Genomic DNA, 20,809 nt, shown 5'->3' with positions numbered 1-20,809 from the left:
TACTTCTTCTTCTACTGTTGTTGTTCTTCTACTTCTTTGTTATTGTTGCTCTTGTTCTTCTTGTTCATCATCTTCTTTTTCTTCTAATTTGTTGTTGTTGTTGTTGCACTTCTTGTTCTATTGTAGTTCTACTTCTTCCTCGTTGTTGTTCTTCTTCCTCTGTTCCACAAAGCGGTATTAGCAGGTTTTCCAGCTATCTTTGGGTTTAACTCAGGTGTTCAGCATCATCACAGTAACCTGTGTGAAGCTGCAGGTTAACTTCAGAGGATCGAAATGTGTCAAAAGTCTGACGCCGATCAGAACAATGAAAAAACTGAATCATCAAACTTATTTTAATCCAGAAGGGAATTCATTTATCCAGTCGTATTCTCACTACTTCACAAACGCCAAAATCGTACTATTTAAAATTCTTCCGCCACTACTTTTCAGAGTCTCTGTTCCCCGTGGAGGCGTGCGAGTTCAAGGTAACTCACAGCAAGTAATATATATGATATGCAAATATACAAAATAAACAAACGGTCATTTAAAGTGTGAAATATTCCTTTAAAAGAGCACAGACCACAGAGAGTTCCTGTGGTCTGTGGTTCTGCTACTCTGTAAACACCTCCCTCCTCCTCTTCCTCCTCTGCTCATTATCATTTTCCCTGCAAGGTCAAAGGTCAGGTGTTGGAGAGGGGACTGGGGTGAGCGGTCTGAATGGAGAGCCTGGGGATAGTCTCCGTTCGTTAGGGATTAAGTTGCTGCCGTGTGGAGAAAGGCGGAGGCATCGCAGAGTCACACAGAGACAACGAACATATTTTGTTATGGAAGGAAAACGATAAGCTGCTGGAAACAGACTGACGTGCACACGGAAGGTATTAGTATCATTGTTAAGGACATTTGACTGACATGCAGTTGATTAACTCCTAAACCCAAACAATCCTGAAATATCCACTTTCTCTCAGGCCTGGCACGTACGTGTACGTGTACGTGTACGTGTGCGTGTGCCAGTGAATGCTGGGTGAGATTAAAACCTCAAACAGATACAGAGCCACAGGAGGATCTGATTAATTACCTAATCTACTTTATCTATAATCTAACAACGCTTCTGCAATAATGTTTATTTACAACGATGTAACTTCTGTTGAGGATGTCGACTAAAACACAGACGTTATAAAAGACTACACTAAGAAGTCCATCAGCTGTGCACTGAAGGTTTCACCATCAAGCCTGCACATATGAGAGTGATTAGCAGGGAAAACTCAACGTGTGTGTGTGTGTGTAAGTAAAGGTAATGATTCATTAATAATTCTAGAAACAAATACAGAATCTGTGAAACTTTGGCAGTTTTTGACATTTTTAACTTAATTAATTTCCTTTTATTTCTTTTCAGTTTGTTCTTTGTATTGTATATACTGATATATTTAAATACTCCATGTCTGTTCCATTTAAAAATATATTTCCATTTATTTATTATTATTATTATTATTATTATTATTATTATTATTATTATTATTATTATTATTATTAATACTTTTCTTCCCTCTTTTCAGTTTTGCTGTTTTTGGGTTGTTTTACCCTGGGCCATCTCGGATGGTGGAAGGGAGGAGGGGGCACATTTTGAAGACTTAAAGAAGAGATACACATGGATAAACATGAAGACCATCGCTAAGACATCATCGCTGTCTCTCATCTCATCCACAGGAACAACTTCAGGCTTAGACTTAAAGACTTGAGACTTGTACTGTGTTGTCAAGTCTCCCGGCACAAGCTTGACCTGCTGTAACCAGGTGGCAGCTGAACAAACTGAAAGAGCAGTGAGACTTGTTAATATCAGCGACACAGTTCCAGGTGCACACAGTTACCTGCACAGATAAGTGAAGAATGATTATCTGTAATGTGCAGAGGCCTCCTGAGCACTGACCCCGACCCCGCAGAGCAGCGGCAGCTTGCTTTGCACTTGGTCCAGGAATCAGAAACAGAAATCATTATCTCTGCTTCACAAACATGAACCTCTCACATCGTGTTCCTTCAAAGGCCTCGCAACCGCCAAGATGAAAGCTGCGGTTGATGGTGGCATCTTTTCAAACGATTGTCTTTGGTCAGTTACCGTGACATCTCATCTGCTCCATCCCAGTCCTTCAAAATCCAAATTCCTATGTCCGGAGTAGGGGCGTTGGGTTTTAAAGAATGTGGCGACTCCGTTTAATGAAGCCAAGCCATGGCTCCACTAATTAGTCAAGTCCAGTAATGGCCGGAATCCCCCGTTAGACAAAGCAACCAAATACCTGATGGCTACCAATCATGTTCTCTGCTTCATGGGAAAAAATGTCCAGAATTTATTTTGCTGACTGCTATGTTCCCAATTAAGAGGGACAGTTGAGGGGAGATCACGCCGCAGAAGGTTGATTTTAGGTGAAATACAGACCTTCAATAACTGTCTTCATATACATGTGGATGGGTGTACATGTCCTGTGACAACGGCCATAACTAGTGCATGTAAAGGTTACAGGATACATACTCTGTGTTTATAACCAGTGAGACTTTCTCCCTGAAGTACAAAGTGAATTATACAGAAGTTCACCAACATAGCTGTTAGCTGTTAGCTGTTAGCCACACACTGTCCGAAACAGTCCAAACTGAGCCCCTAAAGGCTGGTTAACAGCCGTGAGGAGTCAGCAGTCTATGACGGTATAAAACAGTCAATAAAATAGTTTTTTAAAAACTTGTGAATCACTCAAACCTCGAGTCCTTCAGCATACAGTCAGCAATAAGCACCGCAAATATTAGGCTGATTGGTCCAGTAGCGAGATTAGCTGCGGACAAAACAAACCAAGATGTCCCTGGTGAAGATATTAAACAGCTTTCAGAAGTCAAATATCTCCTTTTAGATTCTCGTGTGTTCACATGCGTTCACTCTGCATCGGCCAATCGGCTCGCTGCTCCTTCACTGCGAGTGGGACCCTCAAATAAAAACACCTGTTTGCTATTCTGCCTCCACATTGATGTCAGATGAGCAGGAAGTCTCCACATCTTTCATCACAGTCTGAAAACCCACCTGTGTCTCTATTCACGGTTCAACATGTGGATGATCTACCGACACATGTCATCGTTTTAAACTGAAACAGTTTTTAAAAAGGGATCAGTCATGTAGTCAGGAATGATCTGCTGCTTCTTGTTTTACAGTACTGTTTAGTTTTGTCTCTTGTCTGAGTCTTGTTGCGTCTTATGTACATTTCATTTAAAGGCCAGTTTAGGTTATTAAATGCTGGCATTGGTTTTTACCACATACCCTATACAAAAAATAAATTAAAAAAAGCTTAGATGCACAATCCTCTCCTATTTTAAAGTTACATTTACAGTTCATTCATAATAAAATCCCTATTTTTTATATCCCTATATATGATTTAGGATCATATAAATAAAGCAAATTCAAAATATCTTTCCAGAATCAGTGCAAATACGATGTAAGTGAAGTATAAATCATCCACAGAATAATACTTTTCATGGGAATATGAAGCACAGTGAAAGGATTTCCTCCACTATCATTATGCACATTACTTTCTTCCTGGCGGGAATTTATTTCTACGATGAATAGATTCTAACCTATAATAAACAATGTTTTAGAAAACCTTGCATTCATGCGTGCAGTGCGCGCGTGTGTGGGAGTTTTTTTTTCCTTTCTTCCCTCTGCCCGGTTTGGGATTTGCTGGTCAGTGACATGCCTCCCTCCGCCTGGCTCCTTATAGCCCCGGGGAAGCAGGAATCCCGGACGAGTGGTACGGACATCGCCGACGGAGACCGCAAACACGGCGCGGAGCGTTCCCCTTTAAACACGGTCTTATGACTACAGCCTGCTTCAGTGAGGGGACGGGACCAGAGAGTGGGACAGCAGAGGACTGGCTCAGTGACTACAGACCGGGGATAGTGACTGACAGCCGGGGACAGACAGGACACACGCTCCCCTGCAGAGGCTGGATGGTTGGTCTGAGAGAACAGCAGGAGTTAACCGGATACTACCTCACCTGTGCGCAGGTACGAGCCGCAGCTGCCCCTGAGGAGCCGATACTTCCGCGGGAAATTAACTCAGTAGTTAAATCAATAGTTCTTCTGAGGAGACAAATGATCAAATGTGTCCATTATGTCACCACGAGGTGTACTTAATGTAATGGGAGTCCTACATGAGAGCAGGACACAAACTTTAGAGTTATTTAGACTCCTTTTGTGTGGTCATTTTGTGTTTTTATTTGGATCATTTGTGTCTCTTAGTGATAATGCTGTGTCTCCTTGAGGTCTTTGTGGTATTTATTTTGTCTCTTTCTGGTCATTTTATTTCATTTTTGGTTTGTTTTATGTGTCTTTCTGGTCATTTTGAGTCTGTCACTGGATGGTACTGTCTCTTTGAGTGACATTTTGTAGGTGTAGGTGGGGGGGGGGGGGGGGGGGGGGGGGGGGGGCTGACACTCTGGGCCCCTGGGTCTGTGCCTGGTAGTCTATTCTGTAATCCATCAATGATTAGTAGACTACTTATATTTACCATCACTGATGCAGTGCAGTAAGAATGCCACGTCTCTGCATATTATGAATAATGCTCCACATATCAAATGTGAGCGATATGGTTGAAATCTATTTTAATTCAGAAGGATATTTTTTATATATATCACAGTTGCCTGCATGTTGAACTCACTGACCTCAGTTATTGTTATTTATTTTTCTTTACAGGATTCAGTTTTTTGGGCCACCTGTTGCACCCTGTGGACACTTCCCCCCTCCTGCAGCTCTGAGGACATGCATCGCCTGCCGCTGGCTTCACTCTTCATTTGCTTCTGGTTGGTGGAGAGAAGCCACTGTAACGGCAGCCTTCAGGACGGGATGGGAGAGCTGCACACCCGGTTCGCCGTCAGCCTCTATCAGACGCTCACCGAGACAGAGAACAACTCCAACCTCATCGTGTCCCCAGTGAGCGTCTCGTTGTCTCTGGGGCTGCTGCAGCTCGGTGCCAGAGGCAACACGCTGGCTCAGCTGGAGGGGACACTCGGATACAACGTGAAGGGTAGGACTCGTCCCAGATTTCTGATATGGAGATGAAGGAAGCATTAGCTGCTCCTCATGCTGTGAGAGTGAGGTTGTTAGTGGACCTCAGTGCTGTTGGTACCAGGTGGTGTGGAGCGGTGCTGCTGCTGCTCCTGCAGAGCACAGTGGTGTCTGGAGCCATAATACCTGCCTCCACACCAACTCTAATCTCATTAACCCACTCCTGCAGCCCGGCCTCGGGGGTCGAGAGGTCACTGCGTTTAATTAGAAACAAAGTGAGAGTTGGAGCTGCGGTTTGTTTTACCTCCATGATGTGACGTCGCACGTCAGTCAGGGATGGAAAGTGATGATATCGGGCTCTGATTTAGCTTAAAGTCATGTTAGTAAAACAGACTGATGGTCACTCTGTTGTGAAATTCAGCACTGCTGCAAAGGAAAGACGCCATCTTTTGGTAGAAATCAGGAAATACTCATTAGTTTCGGACTGACTGCTTTTCTTAGGTTTATTATAAGATAAGTGACATACATGTAAAAATACAGTGCAGAGGTAGGGTGCGAAAGAAAACCAACAAAACGGGAATTATTGACCAAAACAATCTGCACATTCCTGTAAAAGATGCAACATATCTGCCCCTTCCTCAAAATCAGACAAACTCCCTCAATAACAGCAAGTCTAAAAAATGAAATGCAATAAAACTCATGCATCCTACACTCCACTGTTTCCACCTACTCATAATAAATGCTGTTCAACTCCCGAGAGAACCTGTGTTTGACTTCAATTTGGATCCTTTTATCTGTGTTTGAAGTTTATCAGACGAGCAGCCCCCTGTGGTTTGCAGCGCTCACCAGCATGTGTTGAGAAACGATCATTTGTTTGTGCACAGTTCTGCAGGGAGATGGTGCAAAGTCAGTGAAGTTGTTGCAATGAATGTTGTTGTCGAGTCATTTTGCAGCAGTTTTGCTGAATGATCACATGTTGAAGCAGAGCAGATGCCAGATACTGAAACTGCTTCTAAACGACATGAGCAGTTTGCAGTATTTTAGTGGTTTGCAGCTCTGTGGCTCAGTTATTCTTGTGCAGACAGTTATTCCCCTTCTCATAAACGTCCTCCAGCTCGTCTGACCTGTCCTCTGTGTCTTCCTGTCCTGCAGATGCCCAGGTGCAAAACTTCCTGCTGCATTCACAGAGTGACATGAGAAACACCAGCCAGGGGATCTGGCTGCAGCAGACCTGCACGTTATTCGTACAGAGTGGCGTCCAGCTCCTGACTACGTTCACAAAGCATGCAGCAGCCTGGGCCAACACCAGCGTGGTCCGAGCCAACTTCAGCCAGCCGAACCACAGCCGCGGCCAGCTGGAGCGAGCGGCACACAACCACGGTAAGAAAGACGGCTTTATAGAACCGTTAGAGCCACACTAACCTATACTTTCTTACGAATAAATGAAAGGAATTAGCATGTGTGACATGAAAGGGTTTGTTTGTAGCTCTGTTTGCCTCTTTTAGCAACATGTTTTGGTTTCACAGCACATCTGTTAGTTTCACAAAGGTGGTGAACACAGTGAAGCATTTAGCAGCAGACCAGAGCTAAAAGGAGACTTTGGTGGAATACAAATCTGTTTTAGCTGGATGTGTAAACAGGAACTCAGCTATAACCACTTTATACAGTGTGTCAGCTTGTTGTGGAGTTTCTCTGCCCTCTAGTGACCGAGAAACTAAATGAATGCAGCTTTAACTTTTCTAATTCTAATCTCTACCCGTGGTTTTGTCTCACATGAAGCTCAGTTAGTATATTCACAGAAAGGATTTGAGGAACGTCTGTTAAATTCTGATAAATATAACATAAACATGATTATGTGAAGAGGAAATATCGTTTGTCTCTCTGCAAATAGCTGTATTCACCCTCTGTATTCAGCGCCTGTCTCTTTAAGACCCCCTCCCGAAAAAACCCAGTTTGCTCCGAATGGAGAAAATCTTTGTGATGTGTCCACAAAACACTGATTTATCTGATTTCTCAGTTTGTGTGCACAGATACCAACATGTTTGTTTCACCATACGTCCCCTTTAATGTACACACAACGACAACATCATGATAGTCAGTACTAGACCACAACATCCAAAAGTCTGGAGACTGCCGGCTTCTCAGAGATGTGTTGCAGACGACATACCTTCACATTAAACTTCCCTTGTTGCCTCCCAGATGACACGTGGCCCCTCCAGTCAGGAAGCAGCAGTGGGGAGCTGTCGGGCTCGGGCGAGGCCCAGGCAGACGCCCTGTGGTGGGGCCACCGGCTGCAGATGGCGCTGGTCAACACGGTTGCCTTCAGGGGCGTCTGGCAGAAACAGTTCCTGTTCACCAACACCCAGAACCTGCCCTTCATCCTCCCTGATGGGAGCGCCATCAAGGTGCCCATGATGTATCAGGCGGCAGAGGTCAGCTTTGGTAAGAGACTATTCATCTTCTGTAAAGTGAATGTATATATTTATATAGAACATTTAGTTTAGCTGGTTTCTTCAGTTTCATCTTTGGGTTGATGGCTATTGATCAGGTCAAATAAGAAAGTTCAAGACTGATCTTGAAGTCAGTGTTTTTGACTTTTTTTTTTTTAAACTAAGGGCAACTCACACGTGCACAAATACAGGTGATTGACCAGATCGTTCACAAAGGTGAACCCCACGCAAAGCGAAGATATTATCTAAACAATGTGAAGTTTTACGGCGCACAGCCCGAGTTATAGCTGATTTACGAGGTGCCGACAGCGAGCAAATGTATTTATTGTAATGCGTGTAAGCAAGCATCTGCAGATTGATTGAACTTGGATTTACTAAGCGGAGATTAGTTCTTGATTGTACAACAGCGCTCTGCTTAATTTTAAATCTGGATTTACTTATTTTAAACCTAAACTGTGATTAGAACTAACTTAGATTAAATGAATGCTTGTTGGTACAACCCTGCCTCAGTGATTGGTTGATCAAAGAGTAATAACTGAACGTGAACTTGTTGCCCTGCAGGTCAGTTCAGGACGGCGTCAGACCAGCGTTACACCGTGTTGGAGCTGCCGTACCTGGGCCGCTCCCTGAGCCTGCAGGTGGTGCTGCCTAGCGAGAGGAAGACGCCGCTGTCCTCCCTCGAGTCCCAGCTCACCGCTCGCCAGCTGGCCTCCTGGGACACCGGCCTGCGCAGAACCAAGATGGACGTTTTCCTCCCCAGGTTAGGATCATGCACTCTGATACAGAGGAGTTTTAGACTTTGAACAGAGTTTTCAGATGTACAAACAAACGTTCTGTGTCGTGTTCTCAGGTTCAGAATGCAGAACAAGTTCAACCTGAGGTCGGTGCTTCCCGCCATGGGCATCAGCGACGCCTTTAACCCGACGGCAGCCGATTTCACCGAAATATCAGGTCAATACATCAACTCAGAACACGCAGACATAAAGCTCCAGTTCTTCTTGCTTTAAATCACAAACAGCATGAAGTACCAAAGCTGCAGGTCACACAATGAGTTCTGTAGCTCTGCTGGCAGCTGACAGCTGGTTTCTTCCTGCAGTGGAGGAGAGTCTTTATGTGTCTGATGCTTTCCATGAAGTGAGAATAGAAGTCACAGAAGATGGGACAAAGGCAGCTGCTGCTACAGGTGAGAAATACCCTGCAAAATAATAATAATAATTACACAGACGTGTCATTTTAACATGATTCTACTCACCTGCAACCATTTCTTTTAACAGAACATCAGGTTATGAGAAGTTTTGATTTCTTTACCTTGCAGCTATGGTGCTTCTCAAACGATCCCGTGCTCCTGTTTTCAAGGCGGACCGGCCGTTTTTATTTCTGCTGCGACAAATTAACACAGGTATGTGTGGTACTGTTTCCCACCAGTCTGCAGGGGGGGTTGCATGTTTTAACTCTTAAAGTACATGTAAGATTTTAATGTCAGATTTGGCGCCCCCTAGTGGTGATACCCAGCATACAGGGACAGGAACATGAATTGGCTGAATGCAACCATTTCCACTGTCATTTTTCTACAAACAAACAAACACACGCCTTCTTAAAGGAATATTAATTACTCACCTCGTGTTACCTTGAACATCTGTTAACTCACTACTTCACACCTGCGGGTCGTGAGCATACGGCTGATAACCGACTGATTATACTGCACGAGTTGTGTGTAAACAGATGTTTTGCTTCTCCGTTCACCGAGGAGGCATGAGAGAAAGTGTGCGATCCTTTCAAAGTGAATAACTTCAGTTTGTGAATCTGTTTTGTCGTGTTCTTCATTTCAGGGTCCATCTTGTTCATGGGACGAGTAATGAACCCAGCGGACCAAGCACCCTAAGATACCCAAACATGTCCCCCCCCACCCCCCCTATTTCACTACTGGTATTTATTTGTGGACCAACAGGAGGAGGGTACCACGGACACTTCAGGAAGAGGGATAATATTTTTGTACATGTCTGTAAATAAAATTTTATTACATGTTTTTACGCTCCGTGTGTTTTGGTGCGTTCTTCCATTATTATTATTATTATTATTATTATTATTATTATTATTATTACAAACGTGGACAAAAAGACGTAGTCGCATCTTTACAGAACACTTTATTTACATGGCCCTTCACAGTGTAAAATAGAAACTTTATTCATGGAAATACTTACAAAAAGGCCATTTTCCACTGAACATTCTCTTTAAATAGTTCTCTAGGGTTATTTACATCTTTACAGTGTATTCAAAATACTCTTTTGGTAGCGGCCTCTTCACAAACAAAGACAAGTATGGCAGATTTTGGTCCCGGGTCCGAAGGAGGGAGGGAACAGAAGAGGGCTGCCCCTCTGAATCACAGATCAACGACCTCTCGACCTGAATTCAGATTATTTGTGTAGATTTGAGAAAAAAAAGTTGTTTTTCTTTTTAAATTACATTAAATAAACATTCTCAAATGTACACAAGTGCATCCACGGTGAAGAGACAAGACGTTGGTTTGAGACTCATGGCGGGAGGCGTTTAGGAGGCGGGTGGAGTTATTTGGCAGCGACCAGCACGTTGGGACAAGCTGGCGTCCGAGACCTCGGTTCATCGACGCTCGGGGGACAGTGCGTGTTGCACATCAGCCGTTTCAGGTTTAAAAGTAAGATACAAATGGAGGGGGGGGGGGGTGAAGGTAGCTCTAATGTTATTGCTGATTATGATGCGTTAGTGTTAGTTCCTGAGCTTTTTGTCCCTGTGTGTCAACATTTGTAATGTTGCATCGTTGAAAAAGGATTTTAACTTTGTGTTAATCTCTCAGAAAACCTGCGTTGCAAAAGACACGGACGTTTTTAAGTTTACCGTTTCCAGACATACTGAAAACTGTGCATCAGTCTTATCAAAATTATTCATTAAGTTACTGCTCAATAATATTAATCGTCAGTCTGTTAAGTGAACCACAAATTCAGTACTCGAGTTGAGTGATACGCTTAAGAGCGCGCAGCGTTGGAGTGCTTCCGTTAGCGGAGTGTATAAGTTCATATCCACAGACGACTCGTTCTCCCACAAACACAAAGTCTTAACAACGAGGGGGAAACTAATGAATGTTTCATCTCCGCTGGATCCCGTTTGACCCCGAGTCACCGTCACACACGACCTGAACCCTTCCTACGCCGTCGGTCCGTCACATCATCACAGATAAAACACGACTGAACATCCAGGCGCCATCTGTTCCTCTCCAGAAACGTCCTGCACGCCCTCGCTTACTCCACTTTTAGAGGATAACGGAGGGGGTGACTCAGGACGGAGAACAGCCGCGCTCAAATGTTTTACAGGCTAAAAACGTGAGAAGACAAACACTTCACCTGCAGCAATGACACGCTTCCTCCTTTTAGATATCTGACGAATGCACTTGCATCATCCAGGGTCAACACTGACTTTAGGTTAAACTGTGCAAACCAACGCGAGCATCAATAATGCTCAGAGTCCACTGAAGAGAGCTGGACGCCGTCTCCGTGGCGGCCGTGGTACAGGGAGGCGGGTGGGTTCAGAGGGATGTGGAGGGTTTGTCGGGTTCATCGGTGAGTTCAGTTTGAGTCTCAGAGCGTGTCCACGTGGTTCATGTTATTGGATCTGTTGTGGATCTCTTCCAGGAAGTTTTCCAGCTGCTCGATGAGAACGCGCTTCTTGAACCTGAAGTGAGGAACAAACGGTTAAAAACAAAATGTCACGGTTGGTATTCTGGAGTAAAGTCTGTGAGTCACTTTGGATCTGAATCAGAGATGCTTTTGGTTTCAGTTCTAAATAAAAAGGATTAAAAGGACAAAACGTCGCTTGTTGCGCCCTAAAAAGTGACATTTCTACATGTTTTAAAGTTATATTTTCTTCAGGAATAACTTCCTGCTGGTGATGACAGCAAGTTAGATTTAAGATTTTAAAACTTTAATGCCACTCGGAAATAAATTTAAGACTAACTTTACGAGCAATTCTTCCACAATCAGTAACCGGAAATTATTTAAAGAAAATAAATGTTCTTGAGATTTTACAATCCAAGGTCAGAAAAAAAACAATAAAATCCTCTCTCCCGTATTTAGCATGAAGGCTTTTGAACGATTTAATTTTAAAAAGCCGTGAAGACTTGTTAAGGATCTGCGGGATACAGGAAAGTTGTCAATCTTAGAAAGAGAGCGAGCAGAAGACAGCGAGTGAAACAGGATCCACAAGAGAAACACAGCCGATTGATTTCTGAAGCGCAGAGACGGCAGGTGATAACAGTGTTGCTGAGACACCAGAGGAGGGTTGAACTCTGTACCTGGCCGCCTCTTTAATGATGTTTTGGAGGAAGATGAGTCGGGTGTCCAGAGTGCCCTGGATCTGCTTCAGCAGGAGGAAGATCTTCTCGTAGTCTGAAAGAGAACGAGCAAACAAATCAGGATTAAAGGTCACTCATTGCTGCGTCTTCGAGGACGCCTGGAGTCTTAATATAATTAAAGACAAAACTTCAGCAGCTGCTGCAGTTTCGGACGTCGAGGTGTTTTTCTTACTGATATTAACCCCCCCCCCCCACAGACTTTGTTCAGGTACGTACGTCTTCCAGGTTTTCTGATCTCCTTGTTGATGAGCGTCCTCAGCTCGTTGTTGACCTTCGTCGTCTCGATGTGAATGTGCTTCTTCAGAGCTGTAGGCGACATGTAGCGAGGCGGCTGATCGTCCATCAGCACCATCTCATCTCCTTCCTCGATGCCCGGCGGCAGCTCGTCCACCCCGGGTTGCCCGTTCTCCTCCTCCTCCTCGTCCTCCTTGCCCTCGCCATTGTCCCCGTCCTCGCCATCGTCCCTGTCCCGGGGGTCCTCGGGGTCCACGGCCGTGTGGTTCTCCTGGTTGTCGACGGGCGAGGGAAGATCCGCCTCCGAGTCCTCGTCTGAGCCGTAGTGGTTCTGATCCAAGTGGTTGATGATCATCTCCGGTTCAGATGCTCCGTCAATCATGTCCACGTCTACAGGTTCAAGATTCACATTTGTTGAACAATAAATCCGTCACATCTGGGTTGAATTACTCTGAACTTTGCTTTTCCTTATTATTATTATTATTATAAGTCCGATGTATCGCAGAGTTTGAATAATGCAAGTTGGGACAACTTATCACGACGGTGGCATTACAGAAAGATTATAATGGAACTCGATATTCTTTGTTTTTTTAAATCAATTCTTTGAAGATTAAAACAGAAAAACAAAAACATTTGGATGAATTTGCTTTTTGAAAACCTTTAAAAAGACATTAATGTAGATTTCATAGATTTCTTAAAATTCTATATGAATTGTCCTTTAGTGGTTTATTTCTGCACTTTGTCGCAATGCTTTAGATGCTTTATGCTTTATGTGCTTTAGATGTTTTATGTGCTTTATGTGAAGCCTTGTTATAAATGAACTCGCAGTAGAAGCTGCTGCGCTTTGATCCTCGTATTCAAGAAGTGTGTCTCTGGCTTTACTTCAAGTCCCAGAAAGTTACAAACTGAAAACTGAGGAAATGTTTCCAACAGTTTAATATTTTAGTTTGAAAGACGCGTGTTGTTATACCTGTTGGTCGAGGGCTGGCGGGCGGGGTCACTGGGGGGGTGTAGGCTCTGCCCAGACGCAGCAGAGGTGACATGCAGCGCCGTCTCTTCGGCCCTCCGCCCGTCATGTTGCTGCTGTCTCCTGGTCTCTTCCCTTTGTTCTGAGGGCCGGTCACAAACTCATCCGCCTCGTCGATCATCATGCCCTGAGAGAGGGAGCGAGGGAGGTTAAGTTACGCGTCTCTCATTCTTTGGTGCGTTACTCACGGTCAGGGTGGATGTTTACCTTCTTGTCCAGTTTGAAGGGGTTGCCGAATGTGTGCTGACGTTTGGGCTGCTCGGGGTCTGCGTCTCGAAGAGGCTGAGGAGCAGCTTTGAGGAAGTCTTGGTAGTTTCCCATCTGAGCGATCGGCACGCTGTGGAGCTGGTCTGGAGAGGAGACGGGGACATTCACCAACACGGAGGCAACATTTCACACTTTGTACTCCACTACAGGGGAATGGGGGTAAACCTTTTAATAACCAACAGATCACCACGAGACTTCCCCAGGTCAGTACTTCCATTAAGGCAGATATTCTGTGTTTAAACATACTCATTATTATCTTATTAAATGTGTGTTCATTTGCAGAACAGAAAATTGAATAAAGCCAGGTTCAAACTTCTTGTTTCACTTTGTTGACACATTAGAGTCAAAGTGTTTTTACTTTCACTCCACAAATCTGTCAATAGCCATTAAAAATATCCATTTCCCCATGTTCTTAGGAATAAAATGTTCTATAAATCAGGCTCTGAATAATATATGAACAAAGCCCTCGGTATAAACCTTCAGAATATAGAGAGGAGTGAAACTGGAAGGTTTGGTGTGTGTAAGAGCTGCTGAAGTGGAGATTTCTGTGTGAGAAGAAACTCATTTTGAGAAAAAGGCCTGAAAATGGGACACTACAGGGGAATAGGGTAAAAAATATAACTAATAGATATCACTATGAAACTTCCCCAGTCCATAACTTACATTAAGACAATAATCTTTTGTATTACAAGTCTTCTGAAATGTTACGTTTAAATATGCAAATGAGGCATTATCCAATACAGTTTGTGAATTTAGGAGTGAAATTGAGCGGTGACTTTAAGACGATTTCTTGACCGTCTCACAGTTATGACAAAACTCAACAGTGGGTGTGAGAATCAGAGTTGCACAGTGACTGACCGGAGTCGTGCCCTCTGAGCGTACAGACGGTGGTGTTCAGCAGGTTCCTCCTCATCCGGCTGAGCTGGTCCAGCAGGTGGCTGCGGGGGATGTCGTAAGGGTTCCTAAAGCTCTGCGGCTTCAGGCCCTGGAGAGGACACAACACAGAGGGGAATAATGTTGGTACTTTGGCCATAGCAGAGCGGATTTACTGCGGGTACAGTCCGACAGAGATGACACATTTGTGAAATGCCCTGAAGCACCCAAACAAACCACACGACACATCTCAATGTAAACCTCGGGGGACTTGATGGATGGAAAGCCAGGAAGGCCTGAACACACTGGAGGTGTGACGGATAAATAATTCATAAATAAATGCTGATATATTTAGCATCAAAACCATGCCAAATCATTCTAGCGGCGATGGGAATTTGACGGTTGAACACGTGTGTAAAATGTAAATATATTTGCGCAGGCCGAAGCTACTGTAAACTATATCACCGAGTGAATTTGAGTTTCTTCTGGTAAACAGTTAGGTCGTATCGAGGGCTTTTATTGTGAAAGGTATGAACAGAAGGAGCGGATCTCGCTTGTGCTGCTTTGTCAAGGTTGAAAGGAGTAATAAAGTTTGCATGTTTTCAATACATATAATTATAATTATGTGTGAAAGTACTCAAGACAAAAACAACAGTTTACAAAAATATACAGTCATGGCTGAATCATTTGCTTTTAAAAGCTGTGTATCGTTACCTTGTTGAGCAGTGCCAGCTGAAAGCCCTGGAACTCTTTGGGGTTGAGCTCCAGGGGCAGAGGTGGAGCCTCTCCAGAGAGACTCTGCAGCTGCTGGATGAAGTCCCTGCGCTGGGCCAGAGATATCCCTCCGCCTCGCCAACGCACCTTGATGCCGGCCTCGGGTTGCTGCTTCTTACCAATCAATGCAATCAGCCGGTCGTACTCGGTTTTTGACTGGAAATTAATGAGCAAATTATTAATATGACGGCGTGCAGTTTCAACGCAGGTTCTTAATTAATGTATAAACAATATAAAAACTGATACTAGGGTCATTGAATATTTCTTTCCTTATTTTAATTTGCTTAAATTTGTGTTTTTTTGCATTTAACAAAATAAGAGAAACTTCTTTAATGTTTTCTCATCTACTCATAAAATGTATATAATATGTAGCAAAAAATGAACAAACATTTACTTTAAATCAAATAAATTGAATAAGAATCTGACCATTTCTTTACTATATTATAAGTGTCATTACTTTACCACCTACCCTCCCAGTCCTTTATAAAAACACACTCAAAAAGGAGTAAATAATGCATTCAGTGGCCCTCACTGTTTGTGGAATAATGGAGCTCTACGATACACTGATTTCTGTGCTATGTGCCCAAAGGTAGCGAGACACAGCATCCCAACTACTAACCTGTTGGCTGAGCTTCTTCAGGTAGGAGACGACGCTGTAGCTCAGGCCGTACTCCATGTTGTCGGCCAGCAGGTTCGGTGCTCCCATGATTCTCAGAGCCTTTCTCAAAGACTGTGGAAAGAATACCAGAAATGAGACGAGTGCAGCAGCTTATATGATCGAAGAAATTCAACTTAAAAGAGCTGAAGAATTATGAGCTGAAGTCCACTGACCCCGATATAATATGGAGGCATGGTCTTCAGGTAGTTCTCAAAGGACTGCCGCCATTTGATGGTCGGCTTGAACTTGTGCACTTTGATCAAGTCATCTGCAAGAAAGAAAACAAATAAGACTGAAACATTACGCTCATCCTCTACATGGACTTTATAAAAGCATGAGAGCAATTTCACATTTCTCACTTTTCAGGGATTAATTCCAGTTTCTAAAGCCGGTTCCAAAACATAATGAACTAAAAGGTGCTAAATAATGAATTCAGAGTGCATTTATAATGAAAGGAAATGCCTTTAAAACAGCTGCAACATGGCAACGGCTCAGAGAGCGGCTAGAAGCTAATGGTGCTAGAAGCTAACGGTGCTAGTAGCTAAAGGGGCTAGAAGCTAACGGGGCTAGAAGCTAACGGTGCTAGAAGCTAAGGGTGCTAGCCTTCTAACGGTGCTAGCCGCTAACAGTGCTAGCAGCTAACAGTGCTAGCAGCTAACAGTGCTAGCAGCTTACAGGGCTAGCAGCTAACAGTGCTAGCAGCTTACAGTGCTAGCAGCGTGAACATTGCGATGTCGTTCTATACGTCACTACTGTGTCCTCTTCCAACTTGTACGCTGTATTGATATATTTTAGGGAGCCTTTTGTAACACCTTGGCCAGGGACTACATATGACAAACAGCCTTTTGGATAATTCTGGTAGTTTTTATACTTTGTGTATTTATTAATTTGTCCCTTCTCTCAAATAGACTAAAGTGCAAACAACAGCCACAGTGCTGACAGAGCAAACAGTGTGAGGGGGAACCGAAAGGACGACAATACGCTTTCACGATGCCGTCTTGGGTCGGGAGAGCAATATCAGCGGTCACCTCTGAAGGAGTGCATTAGCTAGCTACACACAGGAACTCACATGCACGTGACACACACACACACACACACACACACACACAACCGGAACGAGAACCAAAAGAAAGCACAGAGACGTTTGGATCACGACCTGCTCAGAGCGAGTGTAACTTCATTCTCTGCTCCACTATATCTTTACAAAGTTGTTTGCCGTTATATTAATGCTTTGAATGCCGTACATAGAACTTATTTAATGATTTAACGATAATGATCCTCTTGTTATTGTAGCACATATAAGGTGCTGAGGAATGTGGAGGAAATGCACGACACTAAAACGAAGGAGCGTAACATGACACACAACTCAAGTACAAAATACTCCTGCTACACCATTTCCCTATAAATGTTCTAAAAATAGACGACTGATGTCACAGGAGCACACACAGTGACAGTCGAAATCAGGGAAGATTGCCAAATGTGACATGGATCCATCAGTCTTACCCAGAAGTGGCAGAAGCACGGGGTAATTATAGGGCATCACAAACAGGTTGACACAGTTCAGAGCGGTGCTGGCCTTTAGGTAGCCGCAGGGTTGGCCCAGGTCACTGTACTTGGCACTGTTACACACAAACACCTACAAGACAAGAGAGAAAGTCAACGAATGTGTGGAGACGTTAGAACTATTCAACACAAACATATGAGCTGCTAACCGTCTCAATAAGCTTCTGGGTCACTGGGACATGACCTCTTTTAAAAAAAGACGACTGCACTTTAAACACTCCCTCTGTGATTTCTAAGCTAATGGTTTCACCTCCAGCTAAGTAGGACACGGCCTATGAAAGCTGTGCATTTATTACTGTAATAATAAGTAAGCATTTCTATTTATGTATTTTACTGCCTGTATTTGTAGAGGGCAGACAAAGACGAGTCTAAAAGTTCAGACATCCTCAGTATGTAAGCAAGAAACTAAAATGTAGGATGAACGGAAAATGGAGGGAAAACGTTCCCATTTTTAAAAATCCATACTACTAAAAAAAATCAAATGAAAGTTTAGTCTGTGGGTGGCAGCAGAGGAAAGGCCACGACACTTCAATCAAAAAGTGTTTACCATCTTCTAAGCTGGAGTTTCCCTCCAATGTACTTAAGCCCAGCTCTCCTTTGAGCTGATGTCATGCTAACGTTAGCATGTTAGCATATCTGAGTTAGCATGTTACAGTTTATGTTAGCTGTTACACTAACAGTGTTGCACACTAACATTTAACATTTATTTAACAGCTTATCAGAGTCGCCGTGTCAGAAATCACTCATTCATTATTCCCCACATAACAAAAACTCACTATAACAGTTCTTTGAGATTTTGGACACCTATGAACAGGATTCCTGTTTAAGACAAGCAAACATTTTGGATTTTTTATTTATTTATTGCCATTCAGAATGAAATTAAGACCAACTTTACAAGAAACTAAATTGATTAAAAGAATCGACATCAATGACTTGGTTAGGGACAATCCAAATGTTTACTTTAACTTATCCTTGTTAGCTAGCATTGAAAACATTAGAGTTGTTGGTTCTGCTATCCTGGCGAGACGTTAATTCAATAAATAAAAAAATAAAACAAAAAAGTTAAATTATTTTTAGATTTAAAAATGCAAAAAATAAATAAAAAAAGATTCATAAAATATATTTTAAAATTTTGGTTTGATACATTTTTATACCATTTTTTAGATTAATTAATTAATTAAAAGCCTTTTAAGACTTTTTAAGGATCCGCTGGAACCCTGTATGAATAATCATTTGAAACAAGGTTCGACAGGTGAAATCTCCAAAATCACCAGGTATAAAGATTTAAAACGTTTTAGATTTCAGCTTTAATGTTGAAGTCGTTTCCCCCGAACTGTTTGGTGTAAGTGTTGTTTGTGATGGTGCTGTACCTGCCAGCAGGTGTGCGGGGACTTCCTCTCCAAAATGTACTGCGTGAGAGGCGAAGGCTCCAGCTCGTACTTGTCAAAGGGCACCTTGTCGATCACCATGGGCTCCGAGTCCAGACAGGAGAAACGAATGTGGGGGTGGGCCGAGCGGGGGGGCTGGGGGGGCACAGAAAGAGAGGAAAACACTGTTATAGTCCATGTTACATCACAATAACTGTCCGAAATGTAGAAAACATCACAGCTATAATAATATTTTAATCCTGTCTGCAAAAAAGTTCATCAGATGATCTTTAAAAACATGTTTGTTATAAATGGTTTCTGTTTTCTCGTGTAATTTATTTAAGATAGTCTTAGAAAACAACGTTTTTATCGAACTTTTCATTCATTTTATGTTTTTTTTAAATGAATTTTTAAAGTAAATTCAAAATAAAACGAGGAAAGACCAGAGACATGCTTTATATGACCAGATACGTAAATATCTACTGCGTTTCTACCTGCACAGCTGCACCTGTATTTGTTATTGTGCAATATCTGTTTTATTACTTTCACTTTTGCTCCATTATTAATGCAGGAACGTTCTGAGCTTTTAATATCACGTGTCAACATAAAACAGCTCTAAACAAACAATGTGCTTTATACGTCCTTCTTTATTATGAATGGACTTTCTTTGGCGCACAAACATTTGCAATTCAAATTAGAACTAAAGATCATCTTTGTAAGGTTTTGCAGAACTTTAGGGTCATTATGTTTTAGGACATGAATAAAACTGTCGGCTAAATGTCCAATATATGAATGCAAGAAAGGCTTTAATAGGTGTTATGAAAGATGCATGGTTTCAAAAAGCAGACTTAGTTGAGGTGCTGGAGCTAAAGACTGTCAAACTGAGCAAATCTGTGCAAAAGATTATTTTTAATAAGAAAGCTTTTAGTCAAGGAAAGTTTTTTACCAGCGTGGGAGAGTTCTGGTCCGGCCAGAAGGCCTCAGGGATGGGCCAGTGACCGATGGGGACACCGGTTTTAGGGTTGGGTCGTACGTAGATCAGCTTGTGACAACAGTGCCAAGACTGCAGGCCGGACTTCACCGCCTCAGCTGGAGCATCTGCACAGACAGACGGGAGCAGAGGACGAAAACAACAAAATGATTTAGAAGAAATGCAAAACAGAGTGCGAGGCAGTTAAAACATGAAGGTTGGGGGATAAACAGAGACATCCAGCAGCTGCTTATGAACCACAGTAAAGAGAAGCGTGTGAGCGAGGCTCTCTGGTAATCACACGGAGGCTGTTTAACATCCTTAAAGACAAACAGAGGTGTCACTCACCCTCTAACGGAGGCGGGTCAGGCCCGGTCTTCTCAAAGTTTATCACCACTCCACTCTGGATCTTCTGCACCAGAGACTCCAGACACTGATTCAACATACGCTGCGAGAACACGCTGTAGGAACGACCTGCAACACACACACAAACACATTGTTATGTGTTTTATAACATTTTCATGAAGAACTCTGCAACATGTAACTATTTATTTAAAAAATGCAGGACACAGTGATTTCTTTTACATGTTCTAGGTATTACATAATTTTTTCTTACAGACCTGAATTAATGAGTTCAATGGCTTTTAATTGAATATGGATGAAATATTGAATCCACTTCTTAAAGCTGAATCCTTTTAATTTATTTAGGTTTAGTTTTTAACAGTCTCACGGTTGAATACATTAACTAGGGAGAAACAAACTCAGTGAATAAATAGAACAAGCAACTAAAACTCAAAGATTTACATTCAAAAAGGATTAAAACTCAAGTTTTGAAACACTGATTATATATTCTCCATTTAGTAGCGCCGAGTAAAAGGTTCTTTGCATCATTTGCCTTTCACTCAGTGAATATGGGAACATTTGCATGAAATGTTGCGCGTCGACTCGTCATCAATGAGGCTACTTGATGTGCAAAACGTCTATATCGTGGAAAGTGTAGACGAAGAGTTGTTTTTGCATAAAAGTATTGGATATCTACTCGTTTGTGGAATAAAAAGACAGTTAAAAGGGGACATATTAAGATACATTTGGGTATCTGGAGAGCCTACCAAGCCACACACTGTGCAATAAGACAATCCAGGTACATGTTGATACAAATAATGTGTTTTTTCCACATTAAAGGATGTACAAATTAAACCCAAAATACAATTATGAAGATAAAATGAGCACAA

General features: G+C 42.7%; 2 protein-coding genes across 2 annotated transcripts in view; one reads left to right on the top strand and one right to left on the bottom strand.

Annotated features, from left to right (window-relative positions):
• Window positions 1–3,774: 3,774 nt before the first annotated feature.
• serpine3 (serpin peptidase inhibitor, clade E (nexin, plasminogen activator inhibitor type 1), member 3) lies at window positions 3,775–9,493 on the top strand. The gene is made up of 9 exons (XM_029458348.1): window positions 3,775–4,014; window positions 4,702–5,032; window positions 6,166–6,393; window positions 7,213–7,455; window positions 8,025–8,223; window positions 8,314–8,414; window positions 8,560–8,646; window positions 8,779–8,862; window positions 9,293–9,493. The coding sequence occupies exons 1-9, from the start codon at window positions 3,823–3,825 to the stop codon at window positions 9,343–9,345; spliced, it is 1,518 nt and encodes a 505-aa protein (XP_029314208.1). The 5' UTR covers window positions 3,775–3,822; the 3' UTR covers window positions 9,346–9,493.
• A 96-nt stretch (window positions 9,494–9,589) lies between these two features.
• ints6 (integrator complex subunit 6) overlaps window positions 9,590–20,809 on the bottom strand; it is a 22,649-nt gene continuing 11,429 nt past the window's right edge. Inside the window, exons 6-18 of the mRNA XM_029459524.1 lie at window positions 19,926–20,051; window positions 19,554–19,705; window positions 18,611–18,763; window positions 17,181–17,313; window positions 15,851–15,945; window positions 15,639–15,749; window positions 14,960–15,175; window positions 14,231–14,357; window positions 13,313–13,455; window positions 13,049–13,232; window positions 12,061–12,468; window positions 11,785–11,878; window positions 9,590–11,165 (exon numbers count right to left, since the gene is read on the bottom strand). Coding sequence (XP_029315384.1) covers window positions 11,072–11,165; window positions 11,785–11,878; window positions 12,061–12,468; window positions 13,049–13,232; window positions 13,313–13,455; window positions 14,231–14,357; window positions 14,960–15,175; window positions 15,639–15,749; window positions 15,851–15,945; window positions 17,181–17,313; window positions 18,611–18,763; window positions 19,554–19,705; window positions 19,926–20,051 — 2,036 coding nt within the window. The 3' untranslated portion in view covers window positions 9,590–11,071. The remainder of the gene's footprint in view (window positions 11,166–11,784; window positions 11,879–12,060; window positions 12,469–13,048; window positions 13,233–13,312; window positions 13,456–14,230; window positions 14,358–14,959; window positions 15,176–15,638; window positions 15,750–15,850; window positions 15,946–17,180; window positions 17,314–18,610; window positions 18,764–19,553; window positions 19,706–19,925; window positions 20,052–20,809) is intronic.

This window comes from Cottoperca gobio, chromosome 21, assembly GCF_900634415.1.
Source record: "Cottoperca gobio chromosome 21, fCotGob3.1, whole genome shotgun sequence".
Taxonomy (NCBI): Eukaryota; Metazoa; Chordata; class Actinopteri; order Perciformes; family Bovichtidae; genus Cottoperca; species Cottoperca gobio.
The sequence above is the reverse complement of the archived record's forward strand: the minus strand, read 5'-3'. Positions and strand labels throughout refer to the sequence as shown.

What these genes read in the sequence shown, in the direction of transcription:
- serpine3 (XM_029458348.1), top strand. Translation starts at nt 3,823, where the DNA reads ATGACTACAGCCTGCTTCAGTGAGGGGACGGGACCAGAGAGTGGGACA. An exon ending in ACTCGGATACAACGTGAAGG is followed by an intron (nt 5,033 to 6,165) that starts GTAGGACTCGTC and finishes CCTGTCCTGCAG; the next exon opens with ATGCCCAGGTGCAAAACTTC. An exon ending in GCTGCGACAAATTAACACAG is followed by an intron (nt 8,863 to 9,292) that starts GTATGTGTGGTA and finishes TCTTCATTTCAG; the next exon opens with GGTCCATCTTGTTCATGGGA.